At 47.6% G+C, this 18316-nt stretch overlaps 1 protein-coding gene across 16 annotated transcripts in view; it reads right to left on the bottom strand.

Moving 5' to 3' along the window:
• The window catches only part of LOC109644032 (microtubule-associated protein tau-like), a 39652-nt gene that overhangs the window by 6522 nt on the left and 14814 nt on the right, over nucleotides 1–18316 (bottom strand). For 6 of the 16 annotated variants that reach the window (XM_069521123.1, XM_069521136.1, XM_069521135.1 and 3 more), the window contains exons 2-9: nucleotides 17706–17801; nucleotides 11451–11512; nucleotides 5942–6117; nucleotides 5226–5300; nucleotides 4096–4284; nucleotides 935–3136; nucleotides 623–822; nucleotides 347–485 (exon numbers count right to left, since the gene is read on the bottom strand). In XM_069521123.1, coding sequence (XP_069377224.1) covers nucleotides 347–485; nucleotides 623–822; nucleotides 935–3136; nucleotides 4096–4284; nucleotides 5226–5300; nucleotides 5942–6080 — 2944 coding nt within the window. In that variant the 5' untranslated portion in view covers nucleotides 6081–6117; nucleotides 11451–11512; nucleotides 17706–17801. Of the gene's footprint in view, nucleotides 1–346; nucleotides 486–621; nucleotides 823–934; nucleotides 3137–4095; nucleotides 4285–5225; nucleotides 5301–5941; nucleotides 6118–6968; nucleotides 7178–11450; nucleotides 11513–12695; nucleotides 12875–17705; nucleotides 17802–18316 lie in introns of those variants that run through there. The other 10 variants (XM_069521128.1, XM_069521129.1, XM_069521131.1 and 7 more) reach the window with 7 other exon arrangements.

The following is an 18316-nucleotide window of genomic DNA, read 5'->3' as shown; positions in this document are numbered from 1 at the left end:
GACACGACTGTGTGAAATAAGTGAAGGGAAACTCTGAAGCCACTTCCAGCAAACACAGAAACGTGAGAAGCGAGCCCAGAAGAAAACAAGAAGCCAAACTGCTGACAATGCAGCAAATGAAGCCGTGAAACAGAAAAGTGACGATGGAGAGAAAACAGAGCGGACGACTCAAAGATGGCAGCACGTGATGTTTGCCAGCTACATTGCACCCGCACAATTCCACAGCCATCAATAGAGAGAGTCATTTCTGATTGTGTCTCGTAATGAAGACTGCAGCACCTTATGAGTAATGTTTGCTTTCACTCTCTCTATCCACGGCACCTGGTTCCTGGTGAAAAGTGTTCACCTGAGGCCTTGCGTCTAGCAGAGCCGTGAAGCAGAGCGGGCCGAGGGTGTCTGGCCGCCGCTCTGGCTACGCTCTTTCGAGATGGAGAGCGACTTTGGAGGACTGACAGCTTATTCTGCTCAGCCCTCCTCATGCCTACCGGCAAAAAGGGAGAGAGAGGATTACACCAACAGGAAATACAGACGCAAAATCTGAGTTCAAGTCAACAAGAGTTTACGACATTTGTGAAAATGGCTAAATCAGACAACACTTCTTCTCGAAAACAAAATCGAAACCTTTTTTCTTCTTCATCTCCTCTCTTGGATGGAGCACTTTGCGGGACACTTTGCTCTCAGCGGTGCCAACGTGGCCCCTTCCTCTGCCAGGGGCCCGTTTAGCGGGTCTGTCCACCACCACCGCCGCCGCGGGTGTGCACGTGGAACTCTGGGTGTGAGGAAGGGCTTCGATTTGCTCAGTCATTATACTTTTGTCCTCATCTGCAGTGGAGAGGGATCAGAACAACAAGCTTCCTGATGCTAGAAATGAACTTTCATTTACTTTTAAACACGTTTTTACAGGTAATAACTTTGAATGTACAAGCTCCAGTACCTTGTGAGTCCATCCAGCCACTGTCTGTGTCCAGGATGGACACTTCCAATGTGGTTTCATCGTTCTCCTCCACCTCCTGACCCATCTCTACGTCTTTCTCCTCCCCTTCATCCACCCTCTTCTCTTCCTCCTCGTCCTGTTTCCTCCCTTCTTCTCGGTTTATTTCTGCTACTTTTTCCTCCCCCGTCCCATCGTCTCTGCCTCCACCCTGGTCGGAGCAAGGAGGCGAGTGTGTTGCACTACGACTCCACTCTTCTTCCACCACCTGGTCGCCTCCCATCTCCTCCTCTTTCTTTCTGTCTTCAGCTTCATGCGTCTTCGGAAGAACGGGCTCTTCGGCTTCCTCCATCATCTCTTGAGGCTCTTCTGCGATCTCGATGTCGTCTTCATCCTCTTCCTCTGCTTGTGCTTGAGGTATGACGATGATGGTGGTGGTTATTAGCGACTGGATTTGGGCTTTTGAGATCTGTTGCGTTTCTGTTTCTTCTTGAATCTTCTTGTCTGTGCTCTCTCCTGAAGAGGACACTGAAGATCTGTTTGCTTCTTCACTTATTTGCTCGGATTCTTTCTGCTCGGTTGGCGTCACTTCTTTGTCCAACTCTGGCTTTTTATCATCTCTGCTCTCAGATTTTAACTCGTTCTCCATTTTGACTTCTTTCCCAGCTTCATCTTTAGCGTCTTGGCTTTCTGACGGTGCATCTTCTGGTGATCTGGGGGTGGTTGGAGTCTTTGGAGCTTTGCTCAGAGGATCCACAGGAGTGAAAGTGAAGGAACTGTCTGGTGGGATGGGGGAAGCCTCTCTAGAGGGGTCTTTCTCTACATCAACCTCAGGGATGGCTTGGATCTTAAGGTCTCCAGTCAGGCCGCTCTCCAAACGAAACTCATTCAGCCGGTCTTTTGATGAATTAATTGGGATTCTCAGGCGATCGGGTTTCACTCCGCTCGTCACGGCTCTTTCCAGCATCAGGGACGTCTTCACTGGTGAATCCTTCTTCTCGGTTACAGCTTTTTGATCCGGTTGTTGGATTCCCTTGTAAACACTCAGCTCTTCCTCGACCTCGCTCTCCACAGAAGGGAAACTCTGGTGCGGAGAGTGTCCAGGACTTGGAACGTCTGCAGGAGAAGGCAACGGCCCCGAGTACTCGTTGAATACACAGTAGCCGAGTTCCTCCAGCTGGTTTTCCCTCCCCGCAGCTCTCGAGGTCGTATCTCCCAAAGCGAGCCGAGCCAAAGAGCTGCCCACGAGGGACGACACATTGGTGGGCACAGACTTTCGCCTCATGTGGTCGACCTCTCTCCTCCCCAGTGACGGCTGAGGCAGCGCTCCCGCCAGGTCCAACATCTCAGAGAGGCAGAAACTGGAAATTTGCTCGTCAGGACTTGGAGGCGCTTCTACTTTGGCGGGAGCATCCTCGTGTGCGCCAGCAGATGTTTCAGTGATGGAAACAGCTGGAGGACACGTGTGGTTATGGCTCTCCACGGTCGGCGTTGCAGGGTGGACGTCGGATTCATCGAAACTTCCGCTGATTGGACACAAACTCTCGGAGAAGGAGCTGGACGTCTTCTCAGAGGATCCGATGTTAATGTTCAACGAGAGGCTTCTCTGCTCGAAAGACACTTTACAGCTGGACGTCTTCACTGTCCCCTCCTCTTCCTCCTCTTGCATCACATTTTCAGGTTCTCTTAATTCCGTCTCTGCCGCTGTGCTGAGCTCGTAATAGCTCTGAGTTTGCGGTGACTGGTCTCCGTGGAGTTTTGAGGACGTCTCAAAGTAAGTGGCAGCTCCTGGTTTCTGTTCTTCCAACACCCCAGCTGTGCTTTTGGACTCTGCACCCGGTTCTGGACTCGATTGGACGTTTTGAACATCAGTCACTTGTGTCTCTTGCAATATGATGTCACCTCCATCTTGGTCCTTATTCATCGAGTCAGCTGTCTGTGGTTTGTCTTTGCTTGGCGACGACTCTTCTGACTCTTTCACCTCTTTGGACTCTTCTACTTCATCTTTTCTTCCCACTTCTATCGAGGGCACGTCTTTATCTTTCACAGACGGAGGAGGAGGTTCGCTCGAGGCAACTTCTTCTCCTTCAGGACTCGCTTCCTCAACAACCACCTGCTTCGCGTGCAACGGCGACACCTGCGGTTCGTCTTCTTTCATCGCAGACTCACAACACACCTGACTGAGACACTCTTCTTCCGGCCGGGCTGCGAGTTCAAGGACACTGTACAACTCTGTGCATCTCCGAGTCACGCTACCTAAAAGCTTTCGCTAGCAGCATCCACAAAAAGCCAATACAGAGAAGCGGAGGCCGTCTGCACACAGATACAGTAGCTCTCCATCAGGCAAAACACACAGCGCGGGGGGGGAAGTACAGCACCTACGACAGCGTGCAGAACTGGAATGAAGGGATGAGTTGCATGACGTTAGATGACGAGAAATAAATGAATAGAAATGTTTTGAATTCCTATTGCAATACACAGGGGAAATACTTTTAGTTTTCGCAGTTAGTGAAGTGAATTTATAAAGGGGACTCATAGTGAATCATTAATAGATAAAGATGAGACATGTCCAATGAGTGTGGATTAGAAGTGATCTTAGTAACAATAGGAAAACAGGATTATCCTTCGCCTCGGGATGAAATGAAAACAACATCAAAACTCAAAGTGACAGATACACAACAGCCGTAAAATAGACTGATCCATGAAGTACCCGAACACGTGGGCATTCTCAGAGACACAGTATTCCAGCAGGATCCACATACAAATACAAAGAATACACTCAAATCTACGATGCTTGACAGTTCACACAGTGATATCTGCATTTGCAATGTAGCTGGCAATACACGAGGGCAGAGAGGTGATCAACCGCAACGTGGTTGATCAGGTTTTCTAATGTCGCTCCGATGGAAAGCAAATGGCATGAGAAGAGCAACAAAATCAAAGTGTTGTGTTGTGTCACTTTGCAAACAGCGACTTCAGGTATTGAAGCAGAAGCTGAAGAGCAAAGAAGCTGGAGGAAGGTCGGCAGCAAAGCCTGAGTCGCATCACGCTTTGGAAATCAAAGTCTCCGTGTCCGATAACAGAGCACGAGAGGATCATGCAAAGTAGGAAAAGATCAGTCGCACATTTACGAGTCAAGTTAAATCACAAACACACACACACACCTTTTGGAGACGAGCTGCGTTCACCTGGATGAGCTCCTCCATTGAGGACCTCAGGTGTCTGCTGGGGCTCTGCTAAATAATCTGTCTGCTCTAAGAGCGAGTCTCCCGGCTGCTCATATGTCACCTCCTCCTGGTGCCTGTCGGGAGCAGCCTCCTCCTCCTCCTCCTCCTCCTTCTCTACTTTATCTTCTTCGAGCAGGAAAGGAGGGAGACACATGGATGAGACATGGAGGACGACAAAACTGGGGTCACATGGTTTGACACTTTCAGCTCCGATGGCGATGTATGGGATGCAATCAACACTTAGGTATTTATAAATATTCAGGAACACAAGCAAAGCTACATCATCAAATATATTTAAAGAGTTGAAGTTTGAGGGGAAAGTCCCTGAGGATTTGTTCTGTAATAAAACATGCAGTGGGACGATATGAGTACCTCCACCAAGGTTATATTGTTTGTTTGTTCGTCTGCAGGATGAGACAAAACATACCGATGTATGTATTCTCTGGTAGTTTGCCTTCACCAACCAGGGCCCAGGAAGATTTAAAACTCAGGTATATTTACATACAAACCTGGATCTGCTTAATTAAAACATGGCTTCATCAGGGGACCGTTGGGCCTTGGCGGAGGTTTTGAGATCTACTTAATCTACTTCTACATTTTGTTGATTGCATGCCACATGCACAGAGGAAACGATTAGAAAACACTTGTTGTTGTTTTCCCGAGAGCCGGAAGCAGATGAGTGATTCACAAACTCAAAAGACAAAGTGAGGAAAAAGAAGCGCAGAGGAGATGGTGAGAAGGGGGAGGCAGCCGGATGAGGTGACGGGCTCCAGTGGCAGGTTACGTGAAGCGAGGGGAGGATGTAAGTGTTTTAGCTTTAAAGTGATATTGGACCAAAGTGGACAGGACACAGTGGGACATCCTGCAGACGTCTTAAAGGTGATCAGTGGACATGCAGAGCAGCAGAAACTAAAAATCAAAGAAGAAGAAGAAAGGAGGAGGAGTGGCTGCCTCGTCTCGAGACCCAAATTCTCAAGACGCACACATTTGATCGGCGGCGTCTTTGTCTTTTTCCACCATTCACACTCTCATGCTGGAGGGTCTGGTGTGGGCATACGTGTGTGTACCTTGTGCCACGGGCCCGATCTGCTCAGCGGATGGAGAGGGGGGAGGGGAGGGAGGCAAATTGGCTGAGTCATCCACTGCGAAGGGAGAGAGACAGAGAGAGAGAGAGACACACACAGGGAAGACAAGACGTGGATGGAAGGAAGGAAATGAAAAACGAATAACCCACTAATAACGCCGGTGGCGTGTTTGATGCAGAGCGGAAATCCCACAATCCTCTGGGGTTTGATAAGTGACTAGTTTGCTTTTTCTCCGGTGCAGATTATAAAACACAAACTTACCTTAAAAACATCACATGTTCTTACGAGAGCAGCTCAAGATTCAGATTTAACAAAGGAAAACAACCAAACATGCACCAACATGAGAAGTTTGCCCCCGAATAAGAAGCTTTTCTCCATCTATCATCCTGTTTTTTTCCTTCTTTAATTTCCTCCTCTCTTTCTTTCTACTCTTCCGATGTCTCTCCATCCTGTGCACCTTTGAAAGAAAGAAGAGGAAGAGAGTCCAAAGCAAAATGTAATGGACTCTCTGGCCTTTTGTCAGCGCTGCAGCAGACTGTTCATTCAAATAGGAAACTGTTGGAAGGATTGATCGCTCTTCTCTGGCCCTGCACGACCAATCACATTTCCCCCCCCCCCCCCCCTCACTGCCATCTGGCAGCGTGCGGACTGTGCAGTCCACTCAATGTCTCAGTGAGTCAAACACGCCACGTCCGTACCTGTCGTTCCAGGATGTGCAGCCGCCCCGCCGTGGTATCCGTTCTCCCTGTAGCCAGAGCTGTAGGCGGAGTAGCCGTTCTCGCCGTTCTCTTGGCCGTTGGAGGCCCAGTGCTCGTCTGGCTGCCGACCGTCTGCCATGCCTGTCTGCCGGGACGCCGGGGAGGGGACGGGTCACCTGGCGAAAGACAGAGAAGATGAGGATGAGGGATGAGGATGAGGAGGGCAAAAACAAAAAGAGGGAATCCTCTGAAGCATCCTCATATGATGTTGCAAAGCAGTCACTAGAGGGAGGTAAGGAGCCACGCTGCTGCTGCTCCGCCGGCTTTGTCTTTGTCTCAGCGTCCACGTGCTGAGGAAGCAGAGAGACAACATCTCTGCATCTCAACGCTCGTAATTCACTGACTTTACATTTCACACGACTCCCACAGACGGACCGTGTGTTTGGATTTAGTCGACGTGGTGAGAGATTCTGCAGCCGTCTGTGCCCCACACACACACACACACACACACACACACACACACACACACACACACACACACACACACTTGATGCAAGGTTTAAATATAAACCAAATCATCCCAGAATAAAAAAAGAAATGCCCGACAACACGCAGCTTATAAAATGTAGAATGAAAAAAGGAAAGATGCGGACACACCCTTCACATCCCCTCACCACCGGTGATAAGGAGGAGGTTACCACGGCAACCAGCACCGGTCTTATGGTTGGGGTGGGGTGGGGGTGGGGGGATCCGGCAGATGGGTTTGAAAAATACACACACACACACCTACAGACACATAATTGCACATATTAGGTGGAGCGCAACACCCGCCCCCCCCCCCCCCTCATTCATTTCAATAACAACAAAAGACGCCATCTACTCGAGCGGGGACCCTCGTGCATGCAGCCCCCCCCCCACAGGAAACACACAACGCTGCTGTTCCAACACGATTAACAGGACGACCCTCCCTCGTTAATAAGCTGCATCATTATCATCGAGCAGCTGCAGCTAATTCCATCATAACAACCTGTTTTTCCTCGTCACCACCAGCAGCTCTCAGCACTTCCTTTAAATCTTTGTCTTTCTCAAGCTGCTTTTTTTTTTCTTCTCCTCCTCTTATTTTCTCCTCTTTTCCACTGTCAGCCCATATGTGAAAAATACTGGTGTCGGCCCGTGTACCCCTCCTCGCCCCTCTCTCTCTCTTCCAGCCCATCCCTCCTCCCCTGCAGTGCTGCATGGCGACAGGCTCTCGGTGATGTGGACTAATGTCTGCTGCAGTGGGAAGATGTGAGGATCAGAGGAGAGAGAGAGAGAGAAGGAGGGAGGAGGGAAAGAAGAAAAAAGACCCACTGACACTGTGGTGATAGTGGGCCAAACTGTCTGAGAGTAAAAATCTCAGCCCAGGGCTCCGTCTACAGTCGCAGCTGTTGCTAAGGAAGAAAACTGGTGCTCTGACAGACTGATGGTGGTTTAGAGCTGATCTGCTTCCAGCTGCTGTTTTGGAAACAACGTGCCCCAGTCTGCGTTCACACACTGTCCCTGAGAAGGAAGACACAAAAGCTGCTTTGATAGAAAAAGAGAAAAACGACAAAAAATAGATCACAACACTACAGAGCAGCAGAGACACTGAGAGGCCTGAGCCACGAGGACTCCTCGAGCCCCTTTCATTGGTTCTAGTTTTTGGAGGGAATGTTTTTTGAAGGACTTGTTCACGTGAAGGACGAATACCTCCGCCCAGTGTTTTAGGCCTTGAGCGGATGGGTTGTGTAGTTTCTGCAGATGAAATCATTAGAAATCAGCTGTAGAATCACGATCTGTGAAATTGAAGTTTGAGTTGTTTCCGCAGAGGAAACCAGAGTCACACAGTCCTGATGCTGACGGGGTTAAATCAACAGCACCACCAGTCAAAAGAGACCCGTCACATCTCATCACGTCCTCGACTCAACCTTGGCGGCCTCGTCTCTCACAGAGGGGGGGGGGAGAAGGTGAGGAGGAGGCCTGAGGCTCGTCTGACTTCCACGTCCCCCCCCCCCCCCACCTCTTGTTATTTTGTCTCACTCTTCACTTTACCTTCCAGCCCGAGCATCCCTCCTCTTTCTCCACCGGCGCCACCGCACCCCAGCCTTAATCTGACCTTACTTCCCTCCCTGTCTGCAGCTCGCACCCCCCCCCCACCCTTCTTTCCACCAGCCCCACCCTGATCTGGGTCAGCCATCACGCCTCCGTGGAGCGCCGCTCTCATCGGAATGTCACCATCCATTTAGGAGGGAGGATGGAATCTCTGGCAGCCTCTCAGTGGGCCAACCTGGCCTTAATCCTCAGTGTGTGTGTGTGTGTGTGTGTGTGTATCAGTTCTCACTCGTGTTGAATTAAAGTAGAATCTGTATTTTACACATCTGATGTCTTCATGTTGTCTTTTCTTTACTTGTACATTATTTAAACTTTCAACTTTTGATTTTTATTTTCAGTTTCTCTTATTCTCAGAATCTCGGTGACCTTCTATTCACTGGAGATAATACGCTTCTGCCTCCTCCTCCTTTTGTCCGGCTGGCTTGAATAGTTTGTTAACTAAAATACAATAAGGAGGTCACTGCTTTGTTTTCCCATAAATAATTCACAATACATCAGCCAGTGTTTACAGAGAACACAGAAGTTGGAATATTTGCTGGTTTCCAGTAGTAAATTCATTTGAGGGCTGATTGGACAAAAGAACTTTACCTTTTTCACAAAGTTCTGACATTTTATCGACTAAACTTTAAATTGATTAATGAAGAGAATAATCTGCGGAGTAATCGATAATGAAAATAATAGTTTTAAGCATGATTCTGTCGCAAAATCCTGCTGGGCTTTAGTTTAGTAGTAGTGAATCGGAGAACATGCATGAATGCTGTATGGTTTGTAGAAGGGGATGATGGGTAAGTGTCACACTGACGAGGAGGACGACAGCAAGGTTGTCGTGACCTGTAATTAACCCGGTCTCCTCCTCCTCCTCTTCTTCTTCCTCCCACTCGGCAGACGAGCGGATTAAGTTTTGTTGACTCAGCAGGAACGTGTGCGGGACTGAAGCATAACCAGTGAAGTGTGAATGAACACACACACACACACACACACACACACACACTCCTGCTTACAAGAGATTCAGGGATGATTCCACTCCTCACAGATTAGGTACCGTAATACAGGCAGTACAGGTGCACTGGGATTATGTGAATACTTTCTGACAAAGCTTTTCATTATCACTAAAAACCTCAGATGAAAAAAATATGAATAAAAGTTTTAAAAGTGAGTGTCGGGGTTTACACTTTCTTCAGGACCGACGAGGCGTTGGTAGATCTGAGGAGAATCATGTGATGAGACCTGATCAGATCAGAACGATTTTATGAAACTGCAAATTCAGTTAGCATCAAAGCTGCAACTAAAGGAGTAAGAACCAATTTTCATTATTGATTTATCTGCCAGTTTTTACCACCGTCGTGTTTCCTCCTGTTTGTTTGTTTGACGACGCAAAAACTACAGATTTCCAGGAAACTGGAAAGATTCAGTGCTTTTAATTTGATAAGTTTGAGATGAAGGATACAGGAAGTGGTGACACTCGGCCAACAGGTCACTCGGTGAGTCAGCAACATAATTTTATATTTGAAAAGAAAACGACAGGCCTGCAAATCAGGCTGGTTCATGTGTTTCATATGATAAAACACACTCACGTGTTGTTTTCTTTGGTTTATACATTAGAAACTCTGATTACAGCGTTTTATTCAATAAACACAGCATCTGCATTCTAGGAGTCAGTTTGTACTGAGGCCTCTGCAGCATCACAGTCTTCAGATCTGCTGAAGAATCTACTGACCGGAAAACTTGAAGGACTCCACCATGGAGGAGGGAGGAGGGAGGAGAGAGGAGAGAGGAGAAATAGTCCCCATGAAAACTCTCCACTACTTTGAGGGTGGGAGGAATTTATTTCTACATACAATTTTCGAGATAGAAAATTAGTTAATTGAGTTAAAAACTGCAAATGACAATTATTAATTGATAATTATAATTTGCTAATTATTTTGCTGTGACAAATAAAGGGATATTCATTCATCCTGCTGTTTCCCCTTTAAGACGATTAAAGAATTGAGCCGACTGGAGCTGACTGCTGTGTCATCCCCTCCTCGGTACCTTCAGCCTCTTCGCACAAGTCGATGCTTCCTGGCACGCACCATCCCTGCCCCGCAGTGATGTCAGCGTTCCCATGGCAACATGAGACCCAGAGGAGGGGAGGGAGGGGAGGGGCCGGGCTGGTGGCGGTCAGGAGGAGAATGGCGGCGGCGGTGGCGGCACAGAGCTGCACTTTGACCATGTTATGGATCTGGAAATAGGTCACCAGTCCCTGCAGGCGTGAGGGGGTGAGGGGGTGAGGGGGTGGGTGAGGGGGTGCGTCGTTACTGACACAAATGGAGGCCGAGCCTTTTAATTCATCAATACTCTGATAGCTGGGCGTTGATGGCGGAGGTTCCTTCTAACATCACTGTCGACTGATAAATAATGACTTATCATTTCAGATTCTTTAAAGTCTCAAAAAAAAAGGTTGTGAGCTTTGAATGTGGGAGAATCTGATCTGTGTCTTTGACATTTTACAAAACAACTGACAAATTAACAATCATCAATATAAATAATCAATTCTTGCAGCTTTAAACACGTTCAGCTTTTTCTGTTTGAGTCACAGCTGAGGCGTCTCCCTGCTCACGCCCATACACACACACACACACACACGCCTGACACATGCACCAAACCCCACAATCTCAACCACACACACAAATAAACACACCGTCTCTCTGACGCCCCCGAACGCATCCACAAACCCACAACGCCACGCCACAGAGCGAACTCATTGTTAACAGGAGCTAAATATAGACGCACACACACACAAACACGAGGCTCCTCTGAAACAACATTTACTCTCAGAATCTACATTTAGCTCCTCGCTCCGTCTTTTCATTTCCTGTCGTGTAACTCAAACTGTAAAAAAAAAAAAAAACCAGACTGGAGTTTCAACTGAATCACTACTTCTTTTTTTTTTTTTTTTTAAGGGGGAGGGGGGAAAATATCTCCAATGACATCAACGCAAACAATCTGCCCGTATCCCCCCCCCCCTCCCTCCCTCCCTGACCCCGTCCCTCTATTATACATTCATAAACAGCCAGGCTAATCATCCGGCTGAGTGCGGCCACTTACATCTGACTCCCAGGCCCCGATGAGTCATGGGAAAAGCGAGTGTGAAAAGTCCCGGGAGTGGATGAGTAGCTTAGCGTCTGGCAGCCGACCAGACTTCTGTGTTTTTCTTTAAGTTGCTCTGGAGTGAGACGAGACGCCGAACTTTAAAAGCTGCGTTCAAACAACGTGTGGTTTTAGCTGCGGAACGGTGGCGTTGCCCCGCGAGCGTTTACGTTAAAGCCTCCAACTTGTGCATTGAAATTAAAGTTCACACGGTCACTGTGCAGCGTCCATGTTGTCTTTGTCAACTCACCTCTGACTTGAAGATGTGTCTTCACTGACGGACGAGACGGACGAGTGTCTGCTCAGATCTGCCTGGAGGAGACAAGACAGGAAACCATTGAGCTGAAGCTCCACTCTCATCATCACAAGGGGAAAGAAAACAAGACCATCCTTAGCTCGTTTGACTCGGCGCCATCTTTACGCTCTGACCTCTGAGCCCAGAATCATCTGGGCTTCATGTTCAGCCTGAGGCAGCGGCTCAGCTCTGACCACTGAGGTTTGTGAGACCAAAGCCAATCAAAACCATCCCACGGCCCACGGCCGAGATCGAGAGGCGTCACAGAGCATTACAATGTTTCTGCGATGACCCTGAAAGATGGATTATGCATGCCATTAAAATGTGAGATAGGTTAAATCCAACCAGCGGACAAAAGAGACCAGACTTCAAAAGTTTCCCAATTCTGCAGGAAAACCTCAGATCCGGTCACCGAGACTCTGCCAGCAACATTAATCCAAACCTCAGTGTGGCTCTTTTAAGCTGCCGCTGATCGTCTGTACACGACAACAAAGCCGAAAATAATCTCATCTATCCAGAGTGTGTGTGCGCTCAGGCGTGCGCACGTGCACCGTCACAACACATGCCTTTGTCGTCTCCCTGCAAGTTAATGTGAAAGTGTTTCATATTGAGATTTACTGTGTTATTCTCCTCACATGTTAAATATCCCACAGAGATGTTTGATTTTCTCATTTGCATCTTTTGACTTTTTTGTGCCGAGTTTGAATCAATGTAAAATAAAATAAAAACCTTTTTGCAGCTGAAAGTCAAGAGCTCTGTTTTCTAACTCAATACGTTGCTCGCTCACGATGATGACAGCTGAGATATTAGTTATTTATTTAGAAACCTCTTGAATCTGTATGCTCTACGTGTTTATTAAGTTTAATTCTAAACTGTCTCACATGATTTCAATTCGATTTATTGTGGTTTATTTACTTCCAGAACCTTTTTACTGAGGTTGTACAGATTTAAGAGATACGAAGCATTTGAAGATTCTGTGGCACAAAAGCAGAAAATCTAATTTCAAAAAAGAAAGTTAAAGCATCAGGTTTTCCAGGTTTAGTTTGAGAGGAATTCAGAGAAACCGTTAAAAAAACCAAACATGTTCAGATGCTTCGACTAAAAACTTAAACAAAATGGAAAGATGAGAACGAGAGGAAGAAAAAAAAAAAGATGATAACAATCCAAGAGAGACATTATTTTCCATAAACAAGTGATTACAAGTGAACGTGTCCTCCGTGTGCCAACCAGACAGACTCCACTGCAGCGAGACGTTTTCAAGATTCGTCAAATTCCTGGATTGGTCAACTGGGGCCGAGCCAGAGGATGAGTTAGGGGCTTACATCCGCCCGCGAGGGAAGACAGATTTGCACGTTAGCTCTGCTGTGGGACCGTGAGGAGGTGGAACTCCAGAGCATCCTGTTAACATTAAAACAGTGTGAAAGGAGCAGTGGGGGGGGGCCAAAAAACAGGCAGTTGGACGGAGAGAGAGAGAGAGAAGGAGATATGGATGAAGCAAAGAGAGGCGGAGATTCTCCAAACAGGAAGGAGGTTGATTTATTAGAGGAGAGAGGAGAAGAGGCCTGGAGTGAAGAGGCGAGGGAAACAGACATCACACAGGAGGAATCATTCTCACATTAAAGAACGAATTCAGTTTGAAATTTAACTCAAACTAATTGTTGAAAATATCTGTTTTCCTGTTAATTACGACAAAATCAAAATAAGGGAGGTCACACATTATTTCTAAAAAAGATTGGAAACAAAAACACACAGGTAAATGATCTTAATCGTAAAAATATCAGTCGGTATTAGATTTTCGAGTGAAGGACGGATGACTTTGATTTGTATGATTTGACAAATTAAATTAAAATCCAATAAAAAACGACTTCAAAGCATTTTAATGTCTCTGCAGTGATTTATGAGGTTATTTAATCTGATCTGTTCTCCGTCTGCAAACACAGAGGAGGAGGCAAAAAGCAGGGAGGCGAGTTAATTTGATGGAAGAGACACAGAAAAAAAAGGAGAAAAGAAGGAAACCGAGGTCAGACAGGAAATAATGTCTCTTCAGGGGAGAGACTGCACAGCCAGGCGGTGAAGATCCGCCAAGTAAAGAAAGGGATGAAGAGAGAGGAAGATGGAGAGATAGAAAGAGATGTGGAGTTACAGCTCTGCCCAAAAATATCAAGAGGAAAAGATTTATACCTTAAGACAAGTTTCAAACCGTCAGAGTAAATGATCCGTCCCTCGTGACGCCACGTTTTTCATCGGACTGATAGAAACTCATCATGAATTCACTCATACGGAGATTTAGAGTGAAACCAATGAACACATTAATGCGATTCAGATGAGATGAGGAGGAAAAGGGATTAATGAAATCATACATAGCTACACTTTCTGCAAAAAACTTGACGCCTCAGCCACTTTCTGATTTTCTAATCGTCGTATATCTTAACTCCAAACTCATTAATTAGAACTTTTGCAGATAATTTCTCCACAAGCTCATCAGACGCAGACGATCAAACCCAGCAGCTCGTGTTGTCGCTCGACTTAACGGAAGAAAAAAAATAAAACAGGGATGAACAAACGAGCGATTCATCTCGAGTCCCTGGAAAGAAGGAACACGCTCGACTCTGCGTTTCTAGTTGACCTGCATGTTCCTCCAGGGTGGACAGAGGCCAAGCGGGTCGAAGACAGAGCAGAAGAGACGGAGGGAAGAGTCAAAGAGAGATGAAGGAGGGGAAGGAGGTCAGGACCTAATCCACAGACTTCATCAAACAGAAAATGAGTCCTAATCTCTGCACGCCGCTAAAAGGCTCAAGACTCAATCCTGCAGACTTCAGGATGCATTCAAATAATAAATAAAGGAATCGCATCGATCATGACACGAGTCGTAACTCTTCATGGGCTCTGGATTGATTTTCAGCACTTGAAGCTCGTCCGGCACCGTGGGAGAGCGACGTGCACCGAGAGGAAGGCAGTAAAAACAACAACAGCTCAATGCACCTGGATTCAATTCCAGTTAAACAGAGTCCAAGTGTGATCAACCAGGCGACTGTGTTTACAAGGAGCCTGTTGCAGAATCAGAGGGATGCAGAGTTCTGTGGCGATGCATGACAAACCAGAATTTAACTTTAAACGTAAATGCACCAAAGTTTTCTTTCCTTCTCCGATATTTCACATTTTATATTATCTTTATTAAAGGCTCAAATTTCCATTTCCCTGAGGACATCCAATTTGTCCTCCGGGGGTTTTATCATGTCACTGGAAGGCTTAGTTCTTACTGCTGCCTCCTGCTGAATGCTAAACTGGGAACTAAGAGGAACTGCAGCTGTATTTAAAACCATCCAAGTGTCACTCGGGGTCTTACCGGGACACTTAAGTGAAACAGAAAACCCTTTTTCTAAAGACCCACACACTGATTTGTGTAAAAACGGAAACTAAGAGGAGTGAATGTGATGATTTATGGTGATTGCACGCCGGCTGAAGCTGCAGAGATTTCCTCAGACTGCGTTTGTGGCTCAACCTCGAGGTTCGGCCTGTAAAAATCCGACAGAGCCTCTCAGTCTTTCCTCTGAGGTCTCGGTTTCTCCCCTTTTTAACTTGGCCATCGCCCCCGTTCCCTCATCTATAATTCACATAGACAGCCTCCGTCTCCCCACAGACAGACACACACAGACACGCACACCCCGAGGCCGGCACACGCCTCCTAACAACACAAACAACACAACACATGCACGTTTGACACATCAGATAAGAGAAGCTGGAGTTTGGGTGAAGGATGTTCAAGTGCACGGACGCATCCAAAAATAATACGATGCGTGATTTCAAAATTCAACTCAACAAAAAAACAACATTATTCCTTTAACATCCTGCAGCTGCAATCGATAAACAGATTCCGTGTGTTGAGAAACGTGTCAGATTTGCAGTTGAGGCTTCTCATTATCTCTTCACTGCCTGTAAATAATTGATTAACTGTGTGTGTGTGTGTCGTCCCGAGCTCCTGTATTCTGCAGGACGACTCTGTCTAATCGCTGGAACCTTACAGGTGCAAAGAGAGAGGATGCCCCTCGACAGAGAAGAGGGACAGACTAACCAGATATAGATATCAGGAAGTAAAACATCTACAAGCAAACTCCCTCTTTGCCCTCGTCTCCAATCTTAACCTCATCCTGCAGCGTCATGAAAACCAGGCAGCAGCTGCGCTACGACACGTAAAGGCCTCGCAGCAACACACACACATTCATCAGTCATGTTCAGACAGGGTGGTCCGCAGGGGCCGTACAAATGAACAGTGTGGGCTCTAAGGTGGAACGGCTCGAGGACATCTTCATGTTTGGATCTCAGTGTTCCAGACTCAACTGTTATATTTAATACTTTCCTCTGATTCATGCTTCTGCTCATGCTCAAAGGTCTAAAGGTTTAAAGAAGATTCTGAAGTTGTTTATTCACAGTTATTAATTTAATGGATGAGCATGACTACAATCTGATCTACAGTTTGTATGCACGCTACACTATCATCATATTCTTCTCCTGACATTACAAATATGAAAAGTGCCGATCTTCCGTCAACACGAATTTCTTAAACAACACGAGCCGTCTGTAACATCCCATTCCGTCCGTTCCATTCAGCTGCTCCTGCCTCCGTGGTTCACCTCGTCTCTGACACGCAGCTTCATATCACATGTCAACGCACCCTTCAGGGCTGTTCTGTCAAAGTCGAGGGCGGCGCCTCGGCTGCAAGGTCGAGTTGTGAAGGTCACCTGCAGCGCGTTACACACAAATCTCAGCTTCTGGTTTTGGTCGATGTTGAAGGTGGATGAGTTAAATTTCTCTCGTGGCAGCTGGATACTTTACGTGACCACTGAAATAAAACATATCCGGAATTTCAGTCCAATATAAAACTAAAAACACCAGATCCTTCACTTCCCATGATGCACTGCAGAGGCTGAAGGTACATCCTAGGGTTAAATGTATCTCAGCTAATGAAACAACGTCCTCTCACACACGTGACATTTCAAATGCCTCTCTGTCAAACAGCAGTTGGAACCAGCGGTGGCGTTGACTCCAAAACAATGTCCCCTCCTCCTCTCCCACTTGTTTTGCCCTGCGAGCGCAGCAACAGTTGGTGACCCGGGCCGCACGGCGGCCTCCACGCCAGGCGACGACCTCAAAGCGAGGGCACGAGAAGTTGAAGAGTGACGCAGCGGAAAAAAAAGGGGACGGTGACTGCGGGGACTCAGTGTGTGACCCACCCCCCCCCTGTCCTGTCCTGTCCTCCCCTCCTACGCCATGGCGTGTCACCCTGAGTCAGTTCCCGGGAAAAGACAGCTCGCCTGAGTGCTGCCCGGCAACCACACAGGCAGACAGAGAGAGAGGGGAGGGGAGGGGAGGGGAGGGGAGGGGAGGGGAGGACGTGTTGCTGTGTGTGACGGACATCCAGGTGACGTCTAACACACAGATACCAGGGAACTAATCGCAATACTTCAGCTTTAGTTTTAATAAGGTCAAGATCTTCATGGCGTTCATCAGGAATCAGGAGTGTGAAAGAGAAGAAGAGAAGAGAAGAGAAGGAAAGAAGAGAAGGAAAGAAGAGAAGAGATAACAAAACAAACAAATGGGGGGGGGGTGAAGGACAGGGAGTCAGATTCACCATCACTCCATCACCACCTGCTCGCTGCAGAAACCACCTGTCAGCTCTGAAACTCCTCCAGAGCCTCCAGCCAACTTGTGACGGCTCTGCCGACGCCGACGGGCGGAGTAACGGGTCCCGTGGTCTCGCCCATCTTGGCGTCACTCCCACGGCGAAACCATCGACAATCTGTTGGCTACGAGTCGCTAACCGCCAGCGGCCACATGCCATCGCGGCCCCCGGCCTCTGAATACAATCGCAGCCGAAGCTGTTTCCAACGGATATCGCGTTTTTCTTCCGGGGAGCAGAAATCGCATGAGATCAGGGTTTTTTTCTAGAGCGACAGCGAACCCAGGGTGAGCTGCGCTGTCCTGCTGAATAATCTGTCTAGACGAGGGAGGGGAGTAAGGTCATCAAAACACAGAGGCGGCCCCGAGGCCTATCACAACATCAGCTGTTTCACAAGATTGTTTGAATATGTCAAAGGCAAATATCCTCACTAATGAGAATCTGTGCAAACAAAGGAAACCTCCTGATAAAGAAGAGATTAGAGAGGCGCCAGTTTCTGTCAACAAAACAATTTGAAAGATGTAAAATCTTACCTGGAGGGGTCGGGGCGGTTATGACAGCTTATCGTCTGCAGAGAGGGCACAAGGTGGCGCTGGTGGTGACGGAGGGAGGGGGCACGGCAGCAGCTTCTGCAGAGAAGGACGAGACAGAAAGAGAAGAGTCAAGAGAGGGGCAGCGTCGCACTGACAGAGAGGGCTGATGGGTTTTCTTCACACACACACACGCTCAGCCAGTGTCTGCACTGCACTGGGGAAGGGCTGGTGGAGTTGGGGGTGGGGTGGAAGATTGAAGAAGAAATGTGTGTGTGTATGTTTGTGTGTCACATTCATTCATGTTTGAAAGGGATAGGAAGCTCATCCTCCCCCCCCCCCCCCCCCCCCCAAAGGGAATTGAGTTCAGAGATAAAAGACCGTCTCCGTCCAGGAAACGTCCAGATTCTCCTCGTTCTTTTTGTCTCAACTGTAAAAATGCTGAAAATGTTCTTTTGCTCAGATGCACAAAGACGCAGGAGCGAGAGCAGCAGCGTGAGTCCACACGTGCATGAGCACTGTGTGGAAGCAGGGGCGCAGGGGCTCGCACCGGGCTGAATAATCGCTCTGTTCCAGTGCTCATTTGCAGGCAAGGCCCGCTGCAGCAGCAGCAC

The sequence above is a fragment of the Paralichthys olivaceus genome, chromosome 24 (assembly GCF_024713975.1).
Source record: "Paralichthys olivaceus isolate ysfri-2021 chromosome 24, ASM2471397v2, whole genome shotgun sequence".
NCBI lineage: Eukaryota > Metazoa > Chordata > Actinopteri > Pleuronectiformes > Paralichthyidae > Paralichthys > Paralichthys olivaceus.
Note: the sequence above shows the minus strand (reverse complement) of the source record. Positions and strands in the feature narration are given on the sequence as shown.